The following is a 23,078-nucleotide window of genomic DNA, read 5'->3' on the forward strand; positions in this document are numbered from 1 at the left end:
CATGGTGCGACTAGTTATAAAATTTCGCAAAATGTGACTAAATGGTCTGGAGCCTTGGAGGTGTATTGGCAAACTGCCATTAATTTGAAGGGATTTGAGATTCCAACAGGTGAACCACGGTCTGAACTGGGGAGAGAGAGGGAGCAATGGGTATGCTAGCCTCTGACTGTTTTACATATAAATTCCAATGGATTATGAGGTCCCATATGGTCGCTGGCCCAGTGGAGGGGGGAATGTAAAAAACAACCAAGACACCCATACAAACTACACAATACCAGACTATAAAATCCACATACTGAATTTCCTCTGGAGCTTTCATCCAATTCCCCTCAAGTGATGTTGTTGAAAAGGGTTGCAGCTAAAAGCTCTGGAGGACATCTTGAAAACCTTCAGTTAAGATTTTTGCATCAAACCTCTGTTTCCAAAGTCAAAAAACAAACCTTTAAACTCAATTATGAAGTTAAATAAATTTACCAATGATGGAACAGTGCATGATAAAGTGCATAATCTATGAAGCAAAATTTGCTTTGAAACAGTGTCTTATCACAGTGTCTTTCATAATGTCTCTCAGCAAGGTCCACCTACAAGCATTCGAGGAGAAACGTTGTGGTGAATGTCTTTCACTCAGAACTACCAGAGACATCTATTCAACAACTGTCTGTTCTCTCAAGTGCAACGTTAGACCCTTACTGTAAGAGAGATCATCCTTCACCCATGACATCACTGACAACACAGACACCTCAGTGGTAATGTAAAACTAGTCATAGAAACTGTGTTGTAATGATAGCCATGACTGGGAGTGTTTGTCTTTTTCTCACATGGTGTTTCACTAGTGTTAGAATGCTACATACATGACAGCCTTTATTAAAATCTATGTATAAATATATTCTAATTTCACTACAAGGCTGAGAGGAGGACTGCATCATTAGTGAAGGACACTGTGTGTATGCATCTGGATTGATTTATGTTCTTAATTTTTACTTTTGGGGGGGATTCTGATCCTGTTAAACCTAGGATTGGTAAGCAGGCAACACTTTGAAACACTGCAACCAATACATCCCATCCCATTTCCGATCGACCCTCTTGCCGTTGCCAAAACACATGAACACTGCCTGAAAACTGCTACAAGCTGACTTCTCTATGACTCGCTCCCCAACTTCTGGTTATAGTCTCTGCTTCAGCGGTGTATGTCTCTCTGACTGAAGACTCCAGTCATGTGCATTGAGAGCACGAGCAGGGTGCGTGCAGGCAGGCAGGTCGGTTAGTGACCGGCAGGTACGCCAGCAAATCATTTAATTTGGTCTGAATGAAATTATCATGTTTATAACAGTCCTGCAAGGGCCACACTTTCCCCAGACAACTTCATTGAGGGCTATCAGGACAAGAAGATTTCATCAAATAAGATAAAAAAAAGTGCCTCAGAAACAAGGTTCCAACCCTATCTTTAAACATCTCTTCCCATTACATGTCCATTATGTATAATTTCAGCTGAAGCTGACTTGTTACTCTTCAACCAGAGCTGTTGACCTTTGTTATAAACTATCACAATGATAAACAGTGTGCTATCAGGCTCTGAACTAGAGAAGGAAGTCATTGTAGAAAGCTGCAGTGGTTCCCACACACACACACACACACTCACATCCCCCACATAGAAATTTTAATGGAGACACATATAAACACTCACTCTCTCTCCCACAGATGTGCACACACACACAAACACACAGACAATCATGCTCTCTAACATTCCAACATAATACCAATTTACAATATTCCACAAGCTATCCGTCACACATAGATAATAAGTGAACCACATGCACATTTTCTTAACCCTGCATTCACAACAATCGCAGTCTTGTGGATTTTCCTCATCTGCAGCATTAGTAACTTTGTTTTGATGAGCAATAATCTGTGTGTGTATGTGTGTGTGTGTGTCAGACAGATTAGTGTGATGCTTACCTTGCAAATAGTCAGCAAGATCACCTCCATTACAGTACTGTGTGGGGAGACACATAATCACTAACAGCAACAATTAAAATAAGGTTTAACAATGTCATGCTCAGAAGCACAGTTAGTTATCATGGGTGTGTATCTGTTTCAGTGTGTTGTTCCTAGCCCAGATAGTAGCAGCCTCATCAATTAATCCGCTGAATGGCTGTTGCTTTATCTGTGCTGACAACCTCTGCTCGAGTGCAGTTACTTCTCAAGAGGGACAAGAACAGACAGATGATGTCGTTGTGGTGAGTTAAGAAAACCTGAACTGCTGAGTGGATAAGAACAGACAAGTGAGACCGAATGAAGTTACGATTCTAAATCTGCTGTTCCTGCCTCTGAGGCGATCGTCATGTACAGACAGGTGTCATTTTAAAGCAAAAAGAAAAGAAATGGGGTGGTCTAAAAGTCTGAACTGTACTGGTTCACAAGCTGTTGATTGAACAGCATCCTTCCAAAAGACATGGCCTCATCTAATGCTTTGATATTGATGATGGAGATCGTGCTGTGTATTTAAGACACTTAAGCGACTGAAAAACTCAATAATGGCCCCACACACCTTCACACTTACATGGTAACAGGATTTAAAGATAGTGTCAAAAACCCAGAGGTATGCAATTAGCCATCTATAATTTTGCCTCGCTGTTAAGCCCGCCTGCAGTTTATCTGTGATATTTGAGTCTAATTCAAACGGTCTGCTACTGTACGTTGGCAGAAGGCTGCGCTTAAGCTTCCAAGACAACATCTTCCTTCACTTAAAATGTTGTTGCAACCAATGAGTTCTGTTTTCCCCCGCCAGACTGAGTCTTTAAAGGGCACAGTATTCTTGTCATTGGGATTCCACCTGGCTTAGTGCACTCATCTACTTACATCTTATACTTCCACCTGTGTTTCAGTAAGACAGGCTTTTTTTCAGCTAAGGAAAACCAGCATCAGCACTGATGAAACCAGACTGAGGGCCATGCTTCAAAGTTTAGTGAGAACATAATCCTCACAATATTTATTAAAACATTTGACTGCTTAGAATTTAAAATATAAGAACAAAAAGTAAATTAACTAAAAGATCCTACTCCCTGCCTTGTCTTTCAATCGTGTCAGCTATGAAAACAGCATGATGAAGAGACAGTTTATTGTAAATATCCTCAAATAAACATTATCAGTAATTTGACAGTTGATCCAAACCTATAAGATTGTGAAGGATTATAAACGGAGTATGCTGTGGAGCTGTCAAAACTTAGGCTTTCGAGGAACATGATTCTTAGAAAACAGAGGCGTGTATTTTTAGTGAGTAACTTGAGGTTTGTTTTCTAAGCCTGCAGCCAGCTGAGAGTGTGGGGCCAAACTAGTTGAGAGAGCTGGGAAAGATGCCGAGGGTGAGGCTCTCAACATAATAAAAGAGGAAATTTGGACAAAATGTGAAAGAGATTGTGAGCAGTGGAGGGTGAGATCAGTGCAGCCTGTCAAATGGGGAAGACAACTATTATTGGGGGTAAACAACTGCCCTGTAATGAATATTTAGAGAGCTATGTAGTGGTAATGGGCACATGTACTGTATAATAATTGATGTCATCACTTGAATTACTTTTAATGAAGAAAACATAGTTAAGTAACTAATTGTTGTTGCTGTTGAGAATAGGATATGACTTCTGATCAGAAAATATCCACACAGTCACATTTCTAAACTTACCTCCATGACGAGAAAAACTGAGTTGGGCGTTTCCTGGAACAGAAGAGACACAGAATCAGTTACAGAAGCCATTTATCCTGGAGCAGCTGTTGCTTCACCACAAAGAAAAAAACTGCCACTGGATAGAATCCAATGCACACAACACCAGAACTTCTATTTATGACCCCCCCAGGGCTTTTTCTGAACATTTTCTTTTTTTAAGAGTTTTATTTGCATATTGTATTCAAGGAACTGTATGTACTGTACTTAAACTCCATGAGTACAAATGGTGGTTAATGGCTTAGTAAATAATCCCAAAGGAGTTTAAATGACTGTTATCAGTAATTAATTTTGACACGAAGGGTTCTTTAACACACATTTTGTACATGCCTGTTACAGTAAGAAATCTTACAATGCTACTTTAATTCTGTAGGAAACTACCAAACTTCCACCAACATTTTAACCACTTAGTTCTAGGTACTGAGACACTGTGACTGAAATCAGGAACAAAAAGTCCATTACCACTTTATCAATTGGACTGATAAAATATTTAAATGTTGGCTCTTTTTAGACTAGTCATGAAGTCAGCAGAGGAGTTAAATTTTGTAATAAATGTAATATTATGTAATGTAAACATAAGGAGTTTTTCCCTCACAGACCCAATGGAGATTTGGTAAATGACCAAACTCCCAGCAAATAAAACCTCACTAGTATTGTAGTATTTAGGCATCAAACGTAGAAGTAGTATTTATACAAGCTATGAAGTTGTTGCTTGCTCCTTTAAGAGGGTATAGTGTTGGGTGATAAGAGTTAAAATGTTTAATGATAAGTTTTAGTGATTTAATTCCTCCAAAATCCAAATACTGCTTTGTTTGATCACTCACACAGAATCTAGTTGTCTGCATGTATATGGAATCGAAAGCAATGAATCACTGCCAGAAGAATTTAATTCTGTTCTTAGGAGTAGAACAATACAACAAAAGGCAATCCAGTATTTCTCACGGTCTTCAGCTCACTTCAAACACAATGTGACCACAAGTTCCGACAGTGTGCCACTATGCAAGTCAACTGACGTCAGACCCTATGCTAAAGAGCTTGTTTGTTTGGTTGGTAAGTAGCTCAAGTCTTATCCAATCCTATAATGCACTGTAACCCTGAACTTATCTAGATTTTAACCACCGGCGCTGTACGTATGAACACAATGTCCCCATCATTTGGACATTGAACAGACTTTCCCCTGCCAGCTTGAATAGTCCACTCGAGTCCATGTGTGAACAGAGTGGATCAGTGTCTGGAGAATTCACAACCACTAAGTGTTTATGACGTTTCAAGCAACTGGTGCAAAAACCCAATAGAAACAAAACAATGTGATTTATGGTCAAAATCCCCATCCGATCATTGTGATTTTTTTCATCACCATATCGGACACAGACAGGTCACTGTAATGGCAACACCATTCACAGAATCTCTTCCTGTTTGGAATGTGTCTTCAAAGTAACAGCACAAAGTTTTTTTGTAGTTGCACTGGTTTATACTAAGCAGAATTACAGAGCTCTTACGTTGAAAAGTTGTAAATTTGGTTCTGAAGATTGTGTCAGTTGCTTAAAGATTTACTGACATCTATGGTGAAGTTGCATGTTGTTTCTCAAGTGATTCTGTTCCTCTTTCCTTTTCATAATCACTCACACGTAAAACTGATCATTAAAACCTGCTGAATTCATATTCATGTTCCTGGATAAACAAGGCGTCACTTCAACACTGAAGTTAAAACACAGCATTGCGTCATAATTTGCAGGAAGAATGTATCTCCTGTCTGCAGGAGTGTGTGTGTGTGCTTGTCTTTCTATAGTTAGGGTTTAGTAGGGGTATAGTATAAATTTTGGTTCAATACCATCATTGTGAGGACATTTTGGCGGTACCTCACAAATTCAAAGGGTTGTTTGAGGGTTAAGGCTTGGTTTTAGGGTTAGGGTTAGAATTAGGTTTAGGGTTAGGTATTTAGTTGTGATGGTTAAGCTTCGGGTAAGGGGCTAAAATAAATGTCGGTTTCAATACATTTTCAGTTAGTTTTCAGCCCGACACTGCACTCATACATTTTAATCTGAAACACGAATTTAAAGCTAAAAACACAGTTCATAAAACACCAAAAAGCACCATTTAAAAATGAAAAAGGATTAGTGTGGACATAGTCAAAGTATTTTCAGTCGGTTCTGTGTTACATTTGTGAAAGGACACACTGTGTTTTTCCAATTAGGTGCAGGTGGTTGTGGGGGAAGGGCCACCAGTACCCATTCTGACTGTATGTGCCTGAGAATATGCATGTGTATAGAGGGGAGGGATTACATAATGAGGATGTATTCTGCAGTCTGGAAAAGAGGGGGGATGGGAGTAGAGTCACCATGAGGCCAGGGAGACCTCTGCTCCAGCACACACACACAGAAATAAATTACTGCTCAAAAATGCTTTTTTTAAACACAAACACGTGTGTGAGTGTAAGAGAAAAAATGTAAATCAACAAACAGCAGAGACTGAGGGTAATTCTAAGAAGATCTGCTGCTTGGAGGAACATTTTATCCAGTGTGTTTTGGCCCTTTAACAACTATCTGGCGGCTGCAGTTTCCTCAGTTTGGTTTGTTGCCTAATAGCCAAGGAGCTAGATGAATTTCAAGAGGCAGGTGGGGACAGAGGCACATAGGGCAGCCTTTGCTTGTGAGGACCTTGAGAGAGTAGCAGTAATGAATTTGACAAGTGATCAAAGTGATTACAAGAACAAATGTCTTCTAGAGAACACTGTCAAACATTGGCCACATCTGGAATAAAAACTGTTGGACTTTGGACATTGATGGTTTGCTGCCAGATGAGGGCTGAGCTCCAAAAACATTCCCTTCCAGCACAAATATTCCAAAACAACTATGATATAAATAACACCACTGTCATCATAACCTTGTCACACTCATGTAACGTTAAGAAGCTGTTCTGCAAGCAACCAAATCTGTAGGCTAGATAGAAGGCTGAGAGGATGTTTTTTATCCCGAGATGTGAAAACTGACAACACAATACACAGGCACTGAAAAATATGTGGCACAAAAACAAAACCATAAAAGAAATACTCAGAACTTCCAAGAGTCACTGTGAGCTAAAAAACAACAACAGAGCTTCTGGTTATTCATTCAGATATTGCGTCACACTTCAACTCCAGGAGTTAAAAGTTATGTAACAACATGGGGGATGGGATATGGTCAAACTAGAGAAGTTGGAGGAGCTGAGGAGCCTGTGTGCGTGTGTGTGTGTGTGTGCGTGAGTGGTTACATGTGTGCGTGCATGCTTGTGTGTTTACAAGAGAGGAGGGGGGTTAAGCATTTGTGGAGAGCTGACGTGCTTTTGTCACGCAAGTGGCCAGCATAATCCTGAGTATTCTGCACTTGGTCGTAGCAGCAGCACACAATGTCAGATGACCGTGTTAGTGCCGGCAACAAGAAAACACTTGTTATGTACTGAGGACAAAAGGTCAGGATTGTTTGTTTTGTTCAGATGTGACTGAGACAGATATGCTGATGAGGCCACATTCATAACACACAAATGAGGAGAGCAATGTCTATCATTCTGTACAGTAGCTAGCAACTCAACATCAGTCTGAAAAGAACGACAAACTGGTCGACCAGCAATTTCAGTTTAAAAAGGCATACGTGTGTGACTGTGCTTTAGTGAGCAGTAACAGTTCATCTGATTTTGTGTCACAGCCTGTTAAATACATGGAAAGCAAATCTCTGTAAAGGAATGTTGGACAGAGGCCAGGGAGGTTCATACAACAAGTTTTCTAGGAAAACTCAATGAGTTCCAAAAATCCCCCTTGAAAGTATCCAAGAACATGTACTGCCACTCTTTCCTTTCAGCCCTCTCCGTGTCAGTTCTGCCTCAATACCTTGTGTAATTAGGACTCACAAAAAAACACACCAGGCTGGGGGCCCCTCTGGCAAGAACACAATGTTCCTCAAGAGCAATTTCACTTAAACAAACTCCACCTCCCTATTCTCCTGTTTACCTTTTACACCAACACCAATCTCCACTTATATATTTATGGTTCAGTTTATATCAGTAGCAGAGCAAATAAGCAATCCACGATACAACAGAGACTGTGATATAACAGACAGTTATATATTTCAACAGTCTCCTCAAGGCACATGGAAGGTGACCTAGTGATTTTAAGGGACATTTTGAAGGATTTGACAGTGAATAATCTTCATTCCCAGATCAAATGAAATTCCTAATTAAGTTTTAATGTTAAAACAGAGAGAAAAAAGCACAATATTATCTGCACTGCCACTGGTGAAGGGAGGGAGGAGAGAGAGAGTCATGGGGCTCTGACATATAGGAAATCTTATAATTAGACTCATCTACCTCACACTGCCGCAGCTTGCTTAACATTAACAGCTCCATGAAGGAGGACCTGGAGGTGCTCAGCTGTGCACTTAAGACTGTCATTAAAAGCAGCAAATGAGCAGAGCTCCAACAAACTACAGTGAATAAGGACCTGCAATCTGTCATGGGCGCACATACTATATTAATACAGAAAAATATTCTTTAAATTTTAACCATATTCAACTATGTTGAAGTCAGATATACACTGAAAATCTGCAGAAGTAAAAAGTCCTGAGAAAGAACAGACTGTTTTCTTTTGTGCATTGAGCAAAGAACACAAGAAGTGCTGAGGTAGTATGGTGGTGTGTTAACACATCACGTCAAACATACAAAAGGGACATGAGCAGTTCTACTCAGTGTTTATTCAGTGTCCACACTGTCACAATGCAGCCAAGTGAATATAGTGCCACTATACACACACAGAGCAGTGTGAACAGAAACAGTCAGCTGTGGTGTGAGCTTGAGGGAGCTCACAGAAGAAATTGCAATATAGGATTCGGTTTTAGCTTTACGGGTTGTAAACAGTACAATACAGTTAATTAGAGGTCAAAATCTGTTCCAAGACCAAATCTAAATAATTTGATTCAACAACCACAGGAACAAAATCTGTTTGATATGACTAAAATATCTTTGTCACATCTTCAACCCTACAGTGAAAATTAATTGGATATTTGGGTTGAACTTTGCCATCTATCAAATTCATGTCACATGTAATGACATGTGCAAGCAGCTCTGTGAGGTTGTGTGAGCACAATGGTACTTTAACGCAAATGCTAATATTAGCATGATAACCTGCTCAAAATGACAGTGCTAACACGCTCATATTTAGTGTGTATAATGTTTCTAATGTTTATCATCTTAGTGTAGCATGCTAGCAAGTTCCAAAGCACATGTGAGGCTGGTGGGATTGCCATCATGTCTAAAGGTGTTTGATCAAAGTTAAAAGGAACAGAGCAGGAAACATGAATCTGGACCAAATTTCATTGTGGTCTCTCAGTTAGTTGTTGAGATAGTTCACTCAAATCCCCAAGAAAAAAACTGGAGGAAAAGCCAGGGGAACAAAGAAGTTATTGGGATTCAACCCTGTGGGAACCATGAATATTTGAAGAGAATTTTATGGCAATCCATTTAACAGTTCAGACAGGTCCAAACATTGGTCCAAGCATTGCTGGATTGGCTAAAATTGTCCTGCATGTGTTTAATGCAACTGTCTATTTTAACCAAGAGTGGAGACATGTCTCAACATTGAGTCAATCTCCTGGAACTAACTAAAGCCGTATTCAGACATAACCTCCGGATAAAATCCGACATAGTGGATAATTCAAAAACTTTCAAAAACTCTCACCATCGCCATCCTTTATGAGCTTATACAATGACACAAAGACATGCCCTTCCCCAACAGCAAACAACTGTCACCAGGTCTATCAGTATTTACCTATAGTTTTTACAACAGACAGGTCAAAAAGGTCATTATTAGCAGAATTCAAAATGACAGTAACACGTAGAGATCTCTGCTAATTCTGATAAATATAGGCTTTTATACTTTTGCACCAACCAACTTGGGATACATTTCCTGTTCTGTTGGGTAAGCACAGTCATATGGCACATGATTACAACAACAACTACAACAACTGCTGATGAGGCAGATGAAGGAAGTCATGTTGACAAAAGGCAAAATGGGGAAATTGCAAAAAAGAGACATACAACTTGAATAAGGAATGGAAACAATGAAAAATGGGGAAATAAAAGTGGCAGGTCCCAGTTGGACTTAAGTCACGAAAGGGATGCAATACACCAAGGTCTATAGAAGAGGAAATGCACACCATTACACTGGCTACCAACAGACAGATCAATACAGGGGAGGGAAATAAAGGACAGGAAGACTCTGTGGCTAAAGCTGCACTAGACCAGCTCAGTGAATGTTACAGACAACAGAGGCAGAGATGACAGTAAGCAGGAAAACAAAATAAGGGCACAAAGAGAATGGATGAACGAACTCAAATCATACACTAAACTGACAAAGTGAGCTTTGAAGGACTGAGAATGCATAAAAGCAAAGATAGCAGCAATATCTCAGCATCTGTCATTATTGCTCCGTGGTTTGAGGTTGGGTGATGAGCAATTACAGTCGCTGAGTCAACTATTGATTTCATTTACGGTACTGTGTCCCCTGATATGAATTTCAAACCATCATGCCTGAGACAAATTCAAGATAAACTCAAGACATGAAAATACCAACAGTAGTTTTCTTACAATCAGCCACTACTATTTAACCCCAACCCAAAAGAATGGATAGCTTAGCTTAGCATAAAGACAGGGGGAAACAGAGGTAGCAGAACAGTTAGTCTTTGCTGGTTTCGCAAATCCCTCATGAATCTGTAACATGCTTCAAGTATGCCTCAAACAGCCTTAAACAAGAGGTTGAAACTTCCTCTGAGATGTTGACATGAGTGCATCACATCATCTCAGCAGATTTGTCCAATCTCTTGTTCTACCACATCACAACTATTCTACTGGAATCACATCTGGTGACTGGGGAGGTCACTGAAGTTCACTGAACTCACTGTCCTGTTCATGAATCTAAACTTTTACTTTGTAACATGGAGCATTATTCTGCTGGAAGTAGCCATTAGATGATGGTAAACTGTGGCCACAGAGAGATGAACATGGTCAGCATCATTACTCTCACTTGACTTAATTTTAAAAGAGGGACCTCCCTCAATGCACTTTGAGTATAAATAAAGGTTATTAAAAAAATGAGATGAAAAGACTGTGACAATCAAACCATGATTGATTAAAGGCTCAGTATGTAAGATTTAGGTGAAAGGGATCTATAGCCAAAAATGAAATATAATCCTAGTGATGTTTTCACAAGTGTGTGATCACCATAATTGTATGAGTTGTTGTTTTCTTTACCCTAGAATGAGCCCTTTATATTTAAATACTTTATATTTACATCAGGATCGGGCCTTCTCTATGGAGGCCGCCATGTTCTTTACGTTTTTATAACAACTGAAGGCTACCAAAGGTTCTCTTTCCTGTTTGGAAGGGGAGGGTGAGGATAGGGGTGTTCAGCTGCAACATGAAACTTCAACACTAGATGTCACTATATTTAAACACTGAACCTTTAAAGGGATAGTTCACCAAAACATGAAAATTCCCTCATCAACTACTCACCACTATGCCGATGGAGGGGTGCGTGAAGTGTTTGAGTCCACAAAACACTTCTGGAGTCTGGACTCCAGAAGTAAACTTTGACTCCAGAAGTAAACTTTGTAGCAGCCGAATCCGATTGAAGTCAATGGTGAGTCCTTCTTCAGACGTAATAAAACAACAGGAAAACATAACATGCCTCCATATTGCTCGTGTGGTGTCATCCAAGTGTCCACAAGCCCCGACATTGAAATTTGACTAGAAACGGCGCCATTTACACAAATTTTTTAGCCTGAATCTTCACTGATATCTTCCAACAAGGTGCATCCCGGTACCGTTGAAAATTATAACAACCGCTAGCTTAGCCACTTCTGGTGGATTTTTAGACCTTGTTTCGAGTCGAGGCTTGCGGACACTTGGATGCCACCACACGAGCAGTATGGAGGCATGTTATGTCTTTTCTGTTGTTTTATTAGAAGTTTTGGTCACTAGTTACTTCAATTTTATTGGATTCTGCTGCAACATTGTTTACCCGTGAAACTGCTAAAGTGTTTTATGGACTCAAACACTTTACCCACCCCTCCATCGGCAAAGTGGTGAGTAGATAATGAGTGAATTTAAATTTCTGGGTGAACTATCCCTTTAAGGCCCGAAGTGAGTCAAGAAAACATTTCCCACACTATCACATCACCAGCAGCAGCCTGGACCGTTGACGCAAACAGTCATACCACAGTAAAAGTCACTGAGATCACATTTTTCATCTTTGTGATCTTTGATATGAAAATTTTCTAAAGCTCCTTGTCTACAGGAGCTATACATTGTATTGCTCCTGCTTGACTGTCATAATGGATAATTGCATGAATAAGGTTGACTGGTGTTCCTAATAAAGAGGGATGCTCTTGGTAAACTTTCATTTATTGCAGAAAAGATAAGAATCCTACCTGGACATCGTAAAGTGCCACAATGTTTTCATGCTGCAGCTCCTGAGTAAAAACAGAGTCAAAAACAAAATGGATTAGTATGAGCATTAATTCGGCTACAGCCGCTAATGGGATCCCTGCCAATGATATTTCTATCAGGGAAGTTAAGGCTCATCTCTGTCAAAAGTGCAAACTCACACAAGATCAATGTCAAATCCTTCCGTAAGAACACAGAGGAGATAAGTGAGAGGCAATCATGCTCACCTTCAGGATCTTGATTTCCTTGCCAAGAAGGATCTGGGACTTGGACAGGTTCTTTTTATTAATGCACTTAATGGCCACCTCCCAATCGGTCTTCTGTAGAACAGAGAGCAGGAGAGAAAGGTAACAGATTAAAACGCAGTACATGGGTTTCGTCTGACATTAACTGACTCCCAGCACTCAGTTTTCAATTATGTTGTATCAAAAGAAAACGTGATAAACCAAAATTGTTTATAATGTGACACATACACACTTAATATAGGTATTCCTCCTGAACCATTATTTTCAAGTTATTCAACAACATTCAGACATTATAGTCGTATTACTCTTAACACCGACCAATTAGTCTTTGGTACAGCCACCCATCTATTCCTACATGTTTTTGTAATTTTCTACATTTGTCAGAATTGGCATTCAACAACCACTAACGGAAGAGCATGAATTTGCTGCCAGAAATTTAGCATTTTTATGATCAGAATTTTTTATTTGACTTCCAATAAAAATAAACAAAGTGCTACTTTGGCTCTGATGCAGCAGCTTCTCCTTGTCTGTAGACACCTTTTACTAGAGTAAATATAGATGTCCAATACTTAAAAGCAGAAGTAGAATTACTTGTGTATGATGTAATCTGATAAAAGTACATTAGTCAGTTAGAAGTCTTCTGCATTTTTAAAAGAGAGAAGGGGAGTGCTATATGTTGATAATATATGATAAATCATTTACGTTTTCGTTTAGTAGTAAACATGAGATATTTGCTGTGTGAAATACCACCTCTGCTTACTTTTCGTGCTATGTGTAAGTTAACTGCTACAACTTACTTATCAATCTAGCAGAAGATGTTAAAACTCTTAAAACATTAGAAGCCAAACAAAAGTAGCTAATACTTGCATTAAGGAAGCTGGAACCAGGTCTCATTAAACCTGGTCATAAGCCAACTACTGTACTTGATGATGAATAAATCAGACTAGAATTGTTGACTGTACTCATTCTGGGCTGTTCCGGGAAATAAGTAAAATTGTTATCTCTGCCATTTTATTGGCTTTTCTGATGAGACAGTTGTATCATTTTACACAATTGTGCATTGTGTAACCAACTCAATCTAATAGAATGAGTCATATTATAGTCTACATGATTTTTCATGACATGATTAAAAAAAACTCATATTCAATACATAATACATTATATTAAGTATTAATATAATGTTGGTTTCTAACCATATTACACAGCCCTACTGAGTGTACCTTTTTTAAATAATTTGACATAAGTGGATAAAGTCACAATATACATGAATATATTTGTGTACTTAAAGCCAAGCTGTGTTGATATAAACTGTATTGTCAGCATCAATGTTTAAGGGATGGCTTCGCAGGATGGAAGAAATTTGAGCGGTCACAGTAACACCAGGTCACTTTTGCTCTGAATGACATGTTGAATGACGAGGTACTCAGATGACAGATAGGGCAGTAGCTAGCCTGCTTACGCTAAAATTTAAGTTCGAGGAGAGGGACCTATTTTTTCTCTGGGCAGCTATTTTCAGTTGAGCTCCCGGAGCAGGTATAAAAAGACTTATGGAGCTCATGTGAGCTGAAAGGCACTCAGGACATGTGCTGCACATGCAAACATCCAACTAAGGACACAGCAATCAATCCAGCAGAGTACTAGACTGCTTCTATGCCTTTAAGAAAAAACACAAGTCAAATGAAGTGGACAACCATTGAAGGAATTTTGTGAATAAAGCGACATGCTTTCCACATGAATCTAGGTTAATAGGAGATGTTCTTGTTCTGCGGGTGCACACCGCCTAGAGGCTGGCGTAATACAAGGCCAACAGAGTGGCATCCATCCCCAGCTCACAGGCAACCTGTTCAGCCAAGTGTGACTGAGCTGCCAAAACACACCCATAGAAAAAATGGGTCACAATCAATAGAAAGTGAACCTGCTGGCCAATCAAGTACTGCTGGGGCTGACAGGTGTGGATGTCAGAGACTTTGGAGTATTAACACAACAGGTATTAGGTATTTCTCTATGCATCAATTGCTATCTTAACACCTATTTCATCTTTCCACACTGTCATTATAGCCTGTGAAGAAAGAGACTGTGACATTGAAAAGGAAGATGTCATGTCATTTGGCGGAAGCTTTTATCCAAAGCAGCTTACAATTAGTGCATTCAACATCTATGAGGGCCATTATAGGGGTTCAGTATCTTGCCCAAGAACACTTCAGACATTTTAATCCAATTTAGAAATTGATTTATTTTGGGATAGTTAATGGCCAAAAAACTCATTCAATCTCATGAAAATCAGACATGCAAGTAAAGAGAAATGGTGTTTGATGATGTTTGATCCATTATTGTTATTCTTTCTTTCTACTAGCAAAGAAATCACTAAACCATAAATAAATAGCCTCACTGGTACCAATGAGTGCTTCCTATATCTTGGAGAAACTCAATCTGGTCAGGGGGGTTTAACGTATCTAAAATTGACATGCTTCACATGACATAACAGCAGCTTATATCAGTTTAATAATTATAACTTTGGCTTATGATTTGCTGGTCAAACAAATAACAAGCCTTTTCATGAGCTGGGTTTTCACTTTTATACATTTTGTACATTCAACTTTTTATCAATTTAGAATTGATCTATGAGATTGATAAGTGTAAATGGCAGTTGCGGTCCTTTTTAAATTATTTATTCTTCCAGCAGAATAAATTTTAGACACATGCTCACATAGAAAAATAAGACAAACAAGGTAGTCACTGCTGGGCCATGATGCAGCTTGTCTCTGAGAAGGTTTTAGCAGAAATGTAGAGGAGCACATCTGTCTGTTTGATTTAAATGAATTAGATTCTGATACAATTGTTAATTATGCTATAGAGTTTTGTTTCTTTTTGTTTGGTAGTGGTTATTATATATGGGTTTTGGATAGTTGCATAACAATGTCAAATACACAGCTGCTGACGCTATTAGCCGATTGTCCTATCTCCTGTCTGATGAGCCTATGCATATTAATAATAACTTGATATAACAGTGTAACTAGAGCCAATACAAGCACTGCCTGAGCAATGGAGTCATCCATGAAGGTGGCACTAACATGCTATTCCTCCAAGGTGGAGCTTAATATGTTGAGGTCATGCAGATGATAGGACTTCAACAGTAAATATGTTGATCACATGCCTCATCTGTTTTAAACACCACACGGTGGCATGTGAATGATGTGTTGTTACATGTGCACATGTTCCAGTGAAGCTGTGCTCATGTAAGCAAGAGTCACTGTTTTCAGGGATCCATTCAGTTCAGTACCCAGGCTCCCAGGCTCCCAGTTATTTTCTGAATTCATAGAAATATAGACAGAAGTTGCCCTGGAAGCGGGGGTGGGGGGGATGCTCTAATGTTGGCTTTTCTTGAGCAATTCAGGGCCATCTGTTTCACACCAGTAGTAATGGGGGCAACATGATGACACCTCCTGCATCTCTGTCACACATACACAAACAAACTATCCTAGTGTCCTGTGACAGAAAATAACACACAACTCAAATGTAATTATCTAATTCCATTTCTGAGCATTACAAACTGATGAAGTCATGGGTTTTATGGCTTCAGTATGAATGAACCTCGTGCAGCTCTTACATAAGGAGGGCTTGTATCCTTTAAAAATGGCAAAGGAAAAACACTGCACCTCATCCTCCCTCCTGCCTCAGTACGTCAGCAAGTCATTCAGTGGTGCCTGACTCATCCGTTTCATGAATGAACCAAATCACATACAACTTACACAGCTAACATCAGGCAGATGGAATCCGCTGTCACGGCTCTGTCCTGCACATGACATCAGACTGCATCTAGATGTTTAGTTATTGAAGTGGCAGCGGATATCACCACCCTAAAAATGGTGACAGCCCACATACAGTGCTGCAGAACCGCACTCTGCACTGCCACTGAATGACCCAGATTTACAAACGAAGCTGCCAACCTGCCCCCTGTATTTCCTGCGAGAGGAGAAGATGGAAACGAAAGAAGTAAACATTGCAGCCGAGCCATTTCTTTACCTTCCTGTGTCTTCCTTTGAACACCACAGCAAACGCTCCATGACCAACCAGGTCTTTTCTGCTGTACTCAAAATCTCCCACCGTCTCCATTGTGATGGGCCGATGGTCCAGCTGATGCTGGGCACTGGTAAACAGCCTCGGGTGTCGCTCTCCTCTTCACAAAACAGTCCCGGAGCAGATGATCCACTCGGTCCCGGCGATGCTGCTTCGTGCACAGCGAGTTATTTCATGTCGAGTAGCTCTGATGTGGCTTATTGCATAAATAAGAGATGCAGTCAGGACATGGTGCATTCACTTGCCCTCTGAGTGGGTCGGGATGTTTGTGTTGTCACACAGACCAGACGGCTTTGGGCATGACTAGCAACGATTCTGAGCTTAGCTTCACCCGTTGCCAGCTGTCAGTGTTTGACCCAGTGGGAAAGCTGCGATTCAGCTTCGCTCACCAACACGGAGTGTCACCAGTCACCGGAGCTGTTCACAGGGACAGTCTACATGATGCCAAGCCTGCTGGACATGACCGTGACAACAGTGAAGCAGACACTGAGCTAGCCTGACTTTGATGATACCCTGTGGCTACAGCTATGGTCATAGCCCATGTCTAGTTAGCAAGTCTCTGCGGACATGCTAACAATAATAGGTCAATGACGTTAGCAGGTTGTGTAATACTGAATAATTCCAACTGCCGAAATATACGCGTTATAGCCAGATGTTAGCAAGATGCTAGTGTTAGCATTAATGACAAGGACGCAACAGGAATGTCAACACTTGTCTGAAGGCGTTAGTCCTCATTGTGTGTCTTCTTCAACGAGACGTCCGAGTCCATGAGACACATCTCTGTCCTCCCGAAGACACGGTTTCCTCAAAGCGTCTCAACGTGAACACTGACTCCTCCTCTGGGATGAAGCTGACGTTGGCGCTGAGAGCAGCTGTCGCCTTCACTGTCAGTCTCTTCCACGTCAGGCTGTGAGCTGCTGCTGATATAAAGAGTGGAGATGAGTGCACAGCTCTATCTCATCACCTGACTCCACAGCTCCTCTTCTGCTGCTGTCTCCAACAATACTGTGACCCACCACCGTGCTCCTGCTTTATACTCTATCCCTCCGCGCAGGCCAGATGTACACCTTTCCTTCCGCTGCAAGGGTTAGTCCGTCTACTGAAGCTTAAAACCCCGCTTGACAAAGTCATGTTTGCTTTTTTGTTTTTTTTAAGTGGGCTGTTTGAAATAATCGTGATGTTTTTTTCACAATTATATGCGCTTTTTATGAAAATATCAAATGTTTGCCGTGTGCGCAGTTTACCAGGGGTCCCAAGACCGTTTTAGTTTGACTTGTATTTAAATCAAATATATAGAAATAGATATAGTTATAGAAATAGTGTTTTTTGTTTGCGTGCTACAAAAAATGATCTGAGAACCTCTGAGACATACACTGTATCTTACTCTTGTTTATCAACATTCTAATCATTTGCAACAAAGAGAGCTGAGGTGAAACCGGAGGGAAATGCAATTACATTTCATTACATTTATGAAGATGTGAAATGATATTGTAATACATGATTGTCACAGAAATTATTCAGAGTAAACACAGTACTCGGGCTGCAGATAAATAATAACTAAATTCCACATGTACGTATAAATCAGGCTTGCTGTTGCCCACAGACTATACGCTGTCTAGAATCGTACGCCCCCTGATGGCTGCAAACATAATTTGCAGTACACTAATGTCCTAAACATATATAACAAAGCCTGTATTGTGAGACACATACACGTGTTCAAGCCCAGTGACTGTGGTTTCAAGGAGACTTTGGCAGACAGTTGTCATATGTTAACTGTATGACACATGTGTGACCGAAGGATGACAGATGTGAGAGTGACACAGGTACTGACGTCAAACATTTAAAACAGGTAAATATACAAATAAATACATAAAAATACCACATGACCTTTTTTACATTTACCCTTTTTTAGTAAAAGTAAATGAGTATGTGCTTATTTTATATAACTAATATAAAATAACTATTATAATATATACTAATATATAACTTATATAACTAATATAGAAACAGAATATTTAAACAAGGGTTTCCCCTACTCAGAAAAAACAATTTAATCCCCAGTGATGGTGAATACATTGTTGGCATATACTGCATAATTTGATACATGACCTTTAACCTCTTGACATTAGCAGTACAGCCTGTAAAATTATTTTTAAGAGCTGCATGTTCACTTTGCCAACTGAAATTGAACTTAGTCACTTTGCACAATGAAAGTCCATGTGTTAGTAAGGGCCGTGCATGTATGCTGAGTATTGCAAAATCATGTGTTCTTATGCAAAGTTCAGGGAAGGTGAGGGGAAATTTGTGTCAAAGTACAACACTGAAGAAAAGCCTTTTTTACATAAACACAATATTTGCTCTCTTTGGTTGTTATGTCCCTTTTTTTTACTAAAAAGAGACAAACAAAGGACAACCAAACTAATAAAGTTAAAAGGTGTACGTGACAAAAGTGTTTAGTGTGGTCAAACAAAGGGAAGGTTTTACAAATGTGGCTGATGTGAAGACAAGGTTGGTGTCAAAATACGACCTGATCTATCGTCTATTCTTAAAATAAAACCACCAAAATGCCTAACTAACTAATCTAAAGGAGTAGTTTTCCAAAATACACGGGTGACACCAACCAATAACCCTAGTGTGTCTGTACAGGTGACTCTGTGTGTGCAAAAGTGTATAGGGTACCCCGACTTACCTAATGTGCAAACAAACCTCCCACCACAAACCTTACAAATAGCAATAGCTAACAGCAAAACAGCATCACAACAGATCTGAGACTGAGTCAAAAAGACCCTGAACTCTGAGGGCTTGCTCCCTGTATGCTGGAGCCCTTGGTTGTGATAGGCTGAACCAATGCAGCAGCTCAATCTACACAGATGGCAGCCATCATCATCATCATCGTCATCATCAGCAACAGCAACAGCAACAGCAGCACCTGAGAGAGAGAGAGACAGGGGAGGGAGAGAGAGACAGACAGGAGGGAAGAAAACACACAGGCCCTTTGACCCTGCCTGACCTTGCTGCACGTAACACTGGTGAACAGGATGGATTTTTCCGAGCCTCTTCAGATGACACCCTTGAACACCGTTAATGTTATTACACCTTTCTGACAATACGTCTGTGGTGAAAAAGGAGCCTATTATAAAAGGCATAGAATATTAGCACTTATCAGCTACTGTAGAGCAACACAAGAAACCCTCCTAGAACAGTATAAAATGAATAGAAGCTACAAGGTCTTACAACTTGTCATTTACACTGTGTCTGACGGATATTTCCATCTTAACACAAGGCTCACATTATACAGTGGATAAATGTATTTAATTGCCATGGACTTTTAACACTGTTCCTACAAATAGTTTTGACAATGAACAAGTCTATTACAGTGATTTGTTCGACAAGGTAGAGAGGGTTGTCAACTAGCCAGAGGAGGTTTGATCCCCGGCTCCTCCAGTCTATGCTGAAGTGTCCTTAGGGAAGATCCTGCCGGCTGTGCAGGGAGTGTATTAATGTGTGTGAATGGGTGAATGTGACTTCTATTGTAAAGTGCTTTGTGTGGTTATTAAGACTAGAAAAACGCTATATAAATGCAGTCCATTTAACATGTTATACATAGTGTATGAGGAAAGTAGGAACACATTATTTATCTGTCCAAAGCAAATAGTAACTCAAAGCAAAAGATTTTCATCCAGCCATCACATTAGGTGAGTTGTGATAAGTGCAAACGTTTTCAGTTCAGATTACTTTAGTTTATTGCAGTGATAGCAACAAGGCGTAAAAGTTGAATAATATAGTGTAGTTGTCTCTTTTCTTTCTGAGGGCCTTTGATTAACCAGTAAACAGGTTTTACAGCTCTGCTTATTTTTCTAAGGTACAAACCAATGAGATAAACAGACTGACTATTGAGCTACAGTAGCTGCTGACGGCTGACACATATTGCTTTTGGTTCTAGTCACTGACCAACCGTCAGGGCCCAATGAGCCACCATGACACACTTACCCTTTAGAGAGTCTACACTTATATCCCAATTTCATACAGACTCATTAATAATCTTAACAAATTCGACTTACTGGTCAAAAAGGGTTCGGTTCTTCACATTCAATCATCAATCACATTTTATTTGTATAGCCCATATTCACAAATTATAATTTGTCTCATAGAGTTTAACAAGGTGTGACATCCTCTGTCCTTAACCCTCAAAAAGGGTAAGGAAAAACTACTGAAAACCCTATTAACAGGGGGAAAGGATCCTAGAAACCTCTCCCAGGACAGACAGAAGTGCAATAGATGCCATGTGTAATTGAGAACATCAGAAAAATAAGAGTATTTACAACATTGATTCGAAGAAACAGTTTGTAGCATAATGGAAAGTAAATGAATTGAGGAGTTATTGTCAGTAATGGTAGAGTATCTGAGTAGACATACTGTATATCAAGCAGTTTTGTTGTAATCATAGACCACGATCAGCAGCCACCACGATCAGGATCCACCACCACAATCAGATTGAAAATCCTTATATTTGGCTGGTTTAACAATGGCCCTTTCTTCCTAATACATGTTCCGCAGTAGAAAACACAGCTTCTTCGATCGATATATATCACATATAAACGATACATTCATAAATGTAGAAAAATATCTTTTGATTTCAGAGTTAGGCAGACGATGGTGATGTGTCACTTCTTCTTCTTGGTCTTGGCTGATGCATTTCCAGACTTGGAGGTGGAGTTGTATGTGGAGGACAGCAGCATGGTGAGGAGCAGCAGCACAGGCACCAGCAGGTAAGGAACATAAATGGAGACCAGCAGCCAGCGCTCCTGCACAGTCTGGGGCCCTGGGTGGGGCTTCATAGGGAACTGATAGAAAAGGATGTGGGCTAGGATCGGCACCAGCGTGGTGGCCACATGGGTGGAATACACGATGGCAGGAGTCCTGATCCACTTACAGCCACCTGAAAAGAAACATATGTCTTCAGACAGTGTAGTGGACTACAGCCAGCTCTCCTCAAAGTATTACAAATAGTCCTTATATTTAGAATAATGTTAGTTTCTCTAAATCATTTAAGCCTCTGGAAAATGTAGGAACTATGTATAAACATGGCAACGATTCCTTCAAGATAATGTAATGTTTCTGTAAAACCCCTTCAATCAAAGCTGAAAGTCATCACTTCAATCACACTTAGATGGCTTCAGTTCAAATCCACTGTGCTGCGTACAGAGTCAAAATTATAACATTTGACAGAAGGTGCATTTCTTACTATCTCGAAGCAAGTGGCTGAGGAAGGAGAAAAAGGCCTGACAGGTGACATTTTTTTATCTTGATAACATAACAAGAGAATAACTTGTTCCCACATGATAAACATTTTGTGCACACAATTTCCTTGTTGGAACAAGTTTTTGTATGTGCAGCAAATGACTCCTGCTGATAACAATCACATGTCTCTGTACAAGAGCAAAAATTATCTAATTATATGAAATTCTAAAGTGAAAATAAGACTTGATTGATGAGCTGAGTTCTCTCCATCATGGTGGCTGTGTGCATCTGAAGTTGTTAAAGACACATGTGAATTATAAGTAAATTATATGAATATCTTGTAAGATAAAATGAATCCTTTCACAGCTTCTGGCTTCTTACCTCTACCACAGTTCTTTGCAGCTGTTGGATAACACCACATTATTTCTACAGGGCTTCTCTCTTATCTGACAAACTACACCTACAGATACAAAGGTTAATCATCTGTGGGCAAGTTTGATGAACAACTGTCTATGAGTTGTTGAGTTTTATTCACCATGTGTTCCAGCACTCAGGGAAATACATGTATATGTATGTGCATGTATTTCTAAGTGGCATTTAATAGACATATGCAATAGAAACCTACTGACCTTTTAGGAAAGCATAAGCTGCGATGGGAAAGAAAGGAATTTGGAACAGACTCTCGCAGAAAATGAAGGACTTGAACCAGACCGGAGGATCCAACATCATGGGGTCTTTATATTCCTCTGCATACCACTTCAGGAGATCTTTGAGCTGCAGGTAGGAAGGGGCCACATTACAGAAGAGTTACTGACACCACACCGTCCCTGTTTAACGAGCAGTCACTGGTAGCACGGTTACAGTACATGGAACTTGGTCTACTTACCAGCTGGGGGTACACATGTCCAGGGAGCAGAGCCTGTAAGTCGATAAATAACGTGATGGGAATGTGAGAGGCAAAGTAGAAGAAGAAGATGAGCTCTAACACACGTATAGACATTGTCCCTGGTTTACGGAACACAAGTGACAGTGAAGGTAAACACACAGGGAAGTTTCAGCAGCACGATGTCGCCAAACCGCGTGTTGGTAGGGTGGATCCTATTGGTTCACAGCGAAGGATGGGGGCGTTCCCGGACGCACCATTCATCGACACATGGAGACCATTGGCTGCAGTCTGCTCGAGGCTGATCTGCTTTTTAGGTGCGTTCAGAAAGTCCAAAATATCTCCTCTCCTAACCACTAGTCCTCGAGCCCGATGGAATATGTCACTAATGCAAGGAGAGATTAGAAGGAGAAGCTGTTAGGAGTTAGGAAAGGAGAAGATGTTAGGA

At 40.1% G+C, this 23,078-nt stretch overlaps 2 protein-coding genes across 3 annotated transcripts in view; both read right to left on the reverse strand.

Annotated features, from left to right (window-relative positions):
* The window catches only part of ulk2 (unc-51 like autophagy activating kinase 2), a 37,386-nt gene extending 19,868 nt beyond the window's left edge, over positions 1-17,518 (reverse strand). For both annotated transcript variants that reach the window (XM_035153882.2, XM_035153881.2), the window contains exons 1-5: positions 16,453-17,518; positions 12,412-12,504; positions 12,169-12,210; positions 3,677-3,709; positions 1,957-1,993 (exon numbers count right to left, since the gene is read on the reverse strand). In XM_035153882.2, coding sequence (XP_035009773.1) covers positions 1,957-1,993; positions 3,677-3,709; positions 12,169-12,210; positions 12,412-12,504; positions 16,453-16,542 — 295 coding nt within the window. In that variant the 5' untranslated portion in view covers positions 16,543-17,518. The remainder of the gene's footprint in view (positions 1-1,956; positions 1,994-3,676; positions 3,710-12,168; positions 12,211-12,411; positions 12,505-16,452) is intronic.
* Positions 17,519-20,876: 3,358 nt separating this feature from the next.
* On the reverse strand, positions 20,877-22,843 carry tmem97 (transmembrane protein 97). Its single transcript, XM_035154615.1, has 3 exons — positions 22,634-22,843; positions 22,377-22,521; positions 20,877-21,445 (listed from the first exon to the last, which is right to left on the reverse strand). The coding sequence occupies exons 1-3, from the start codon at positions 22,745-22,747 to the stop codon at positions 21,171-21,173; spliced, it is 534 nt and encodes a 177-aa protein (XP_035010506.1). The 5' UTR covers positions 22,748-22,843; the 3' UTR covers positions 20,877-21,170.
* Positions 22,844-23,078: the final 235 nt, after the last annotated feature.

Source organism: Hippoglossus stenolepis, chromosome 4 (assembly GCF_022539355.2).
Source record: "Hippoglossus stenolepis isolate QCI-W04-F060 chromosome 4, HSTE1.2, whole genome shotgun sequence".
Taxonomy (NCBI): domain Eukaryota; kingdom Metazoa; phylum Chordata; class Actinopteri; order Pleuronectiformes; family Pleuronectidae; genus Hippoglossus; species Hippoglossus stenolepis.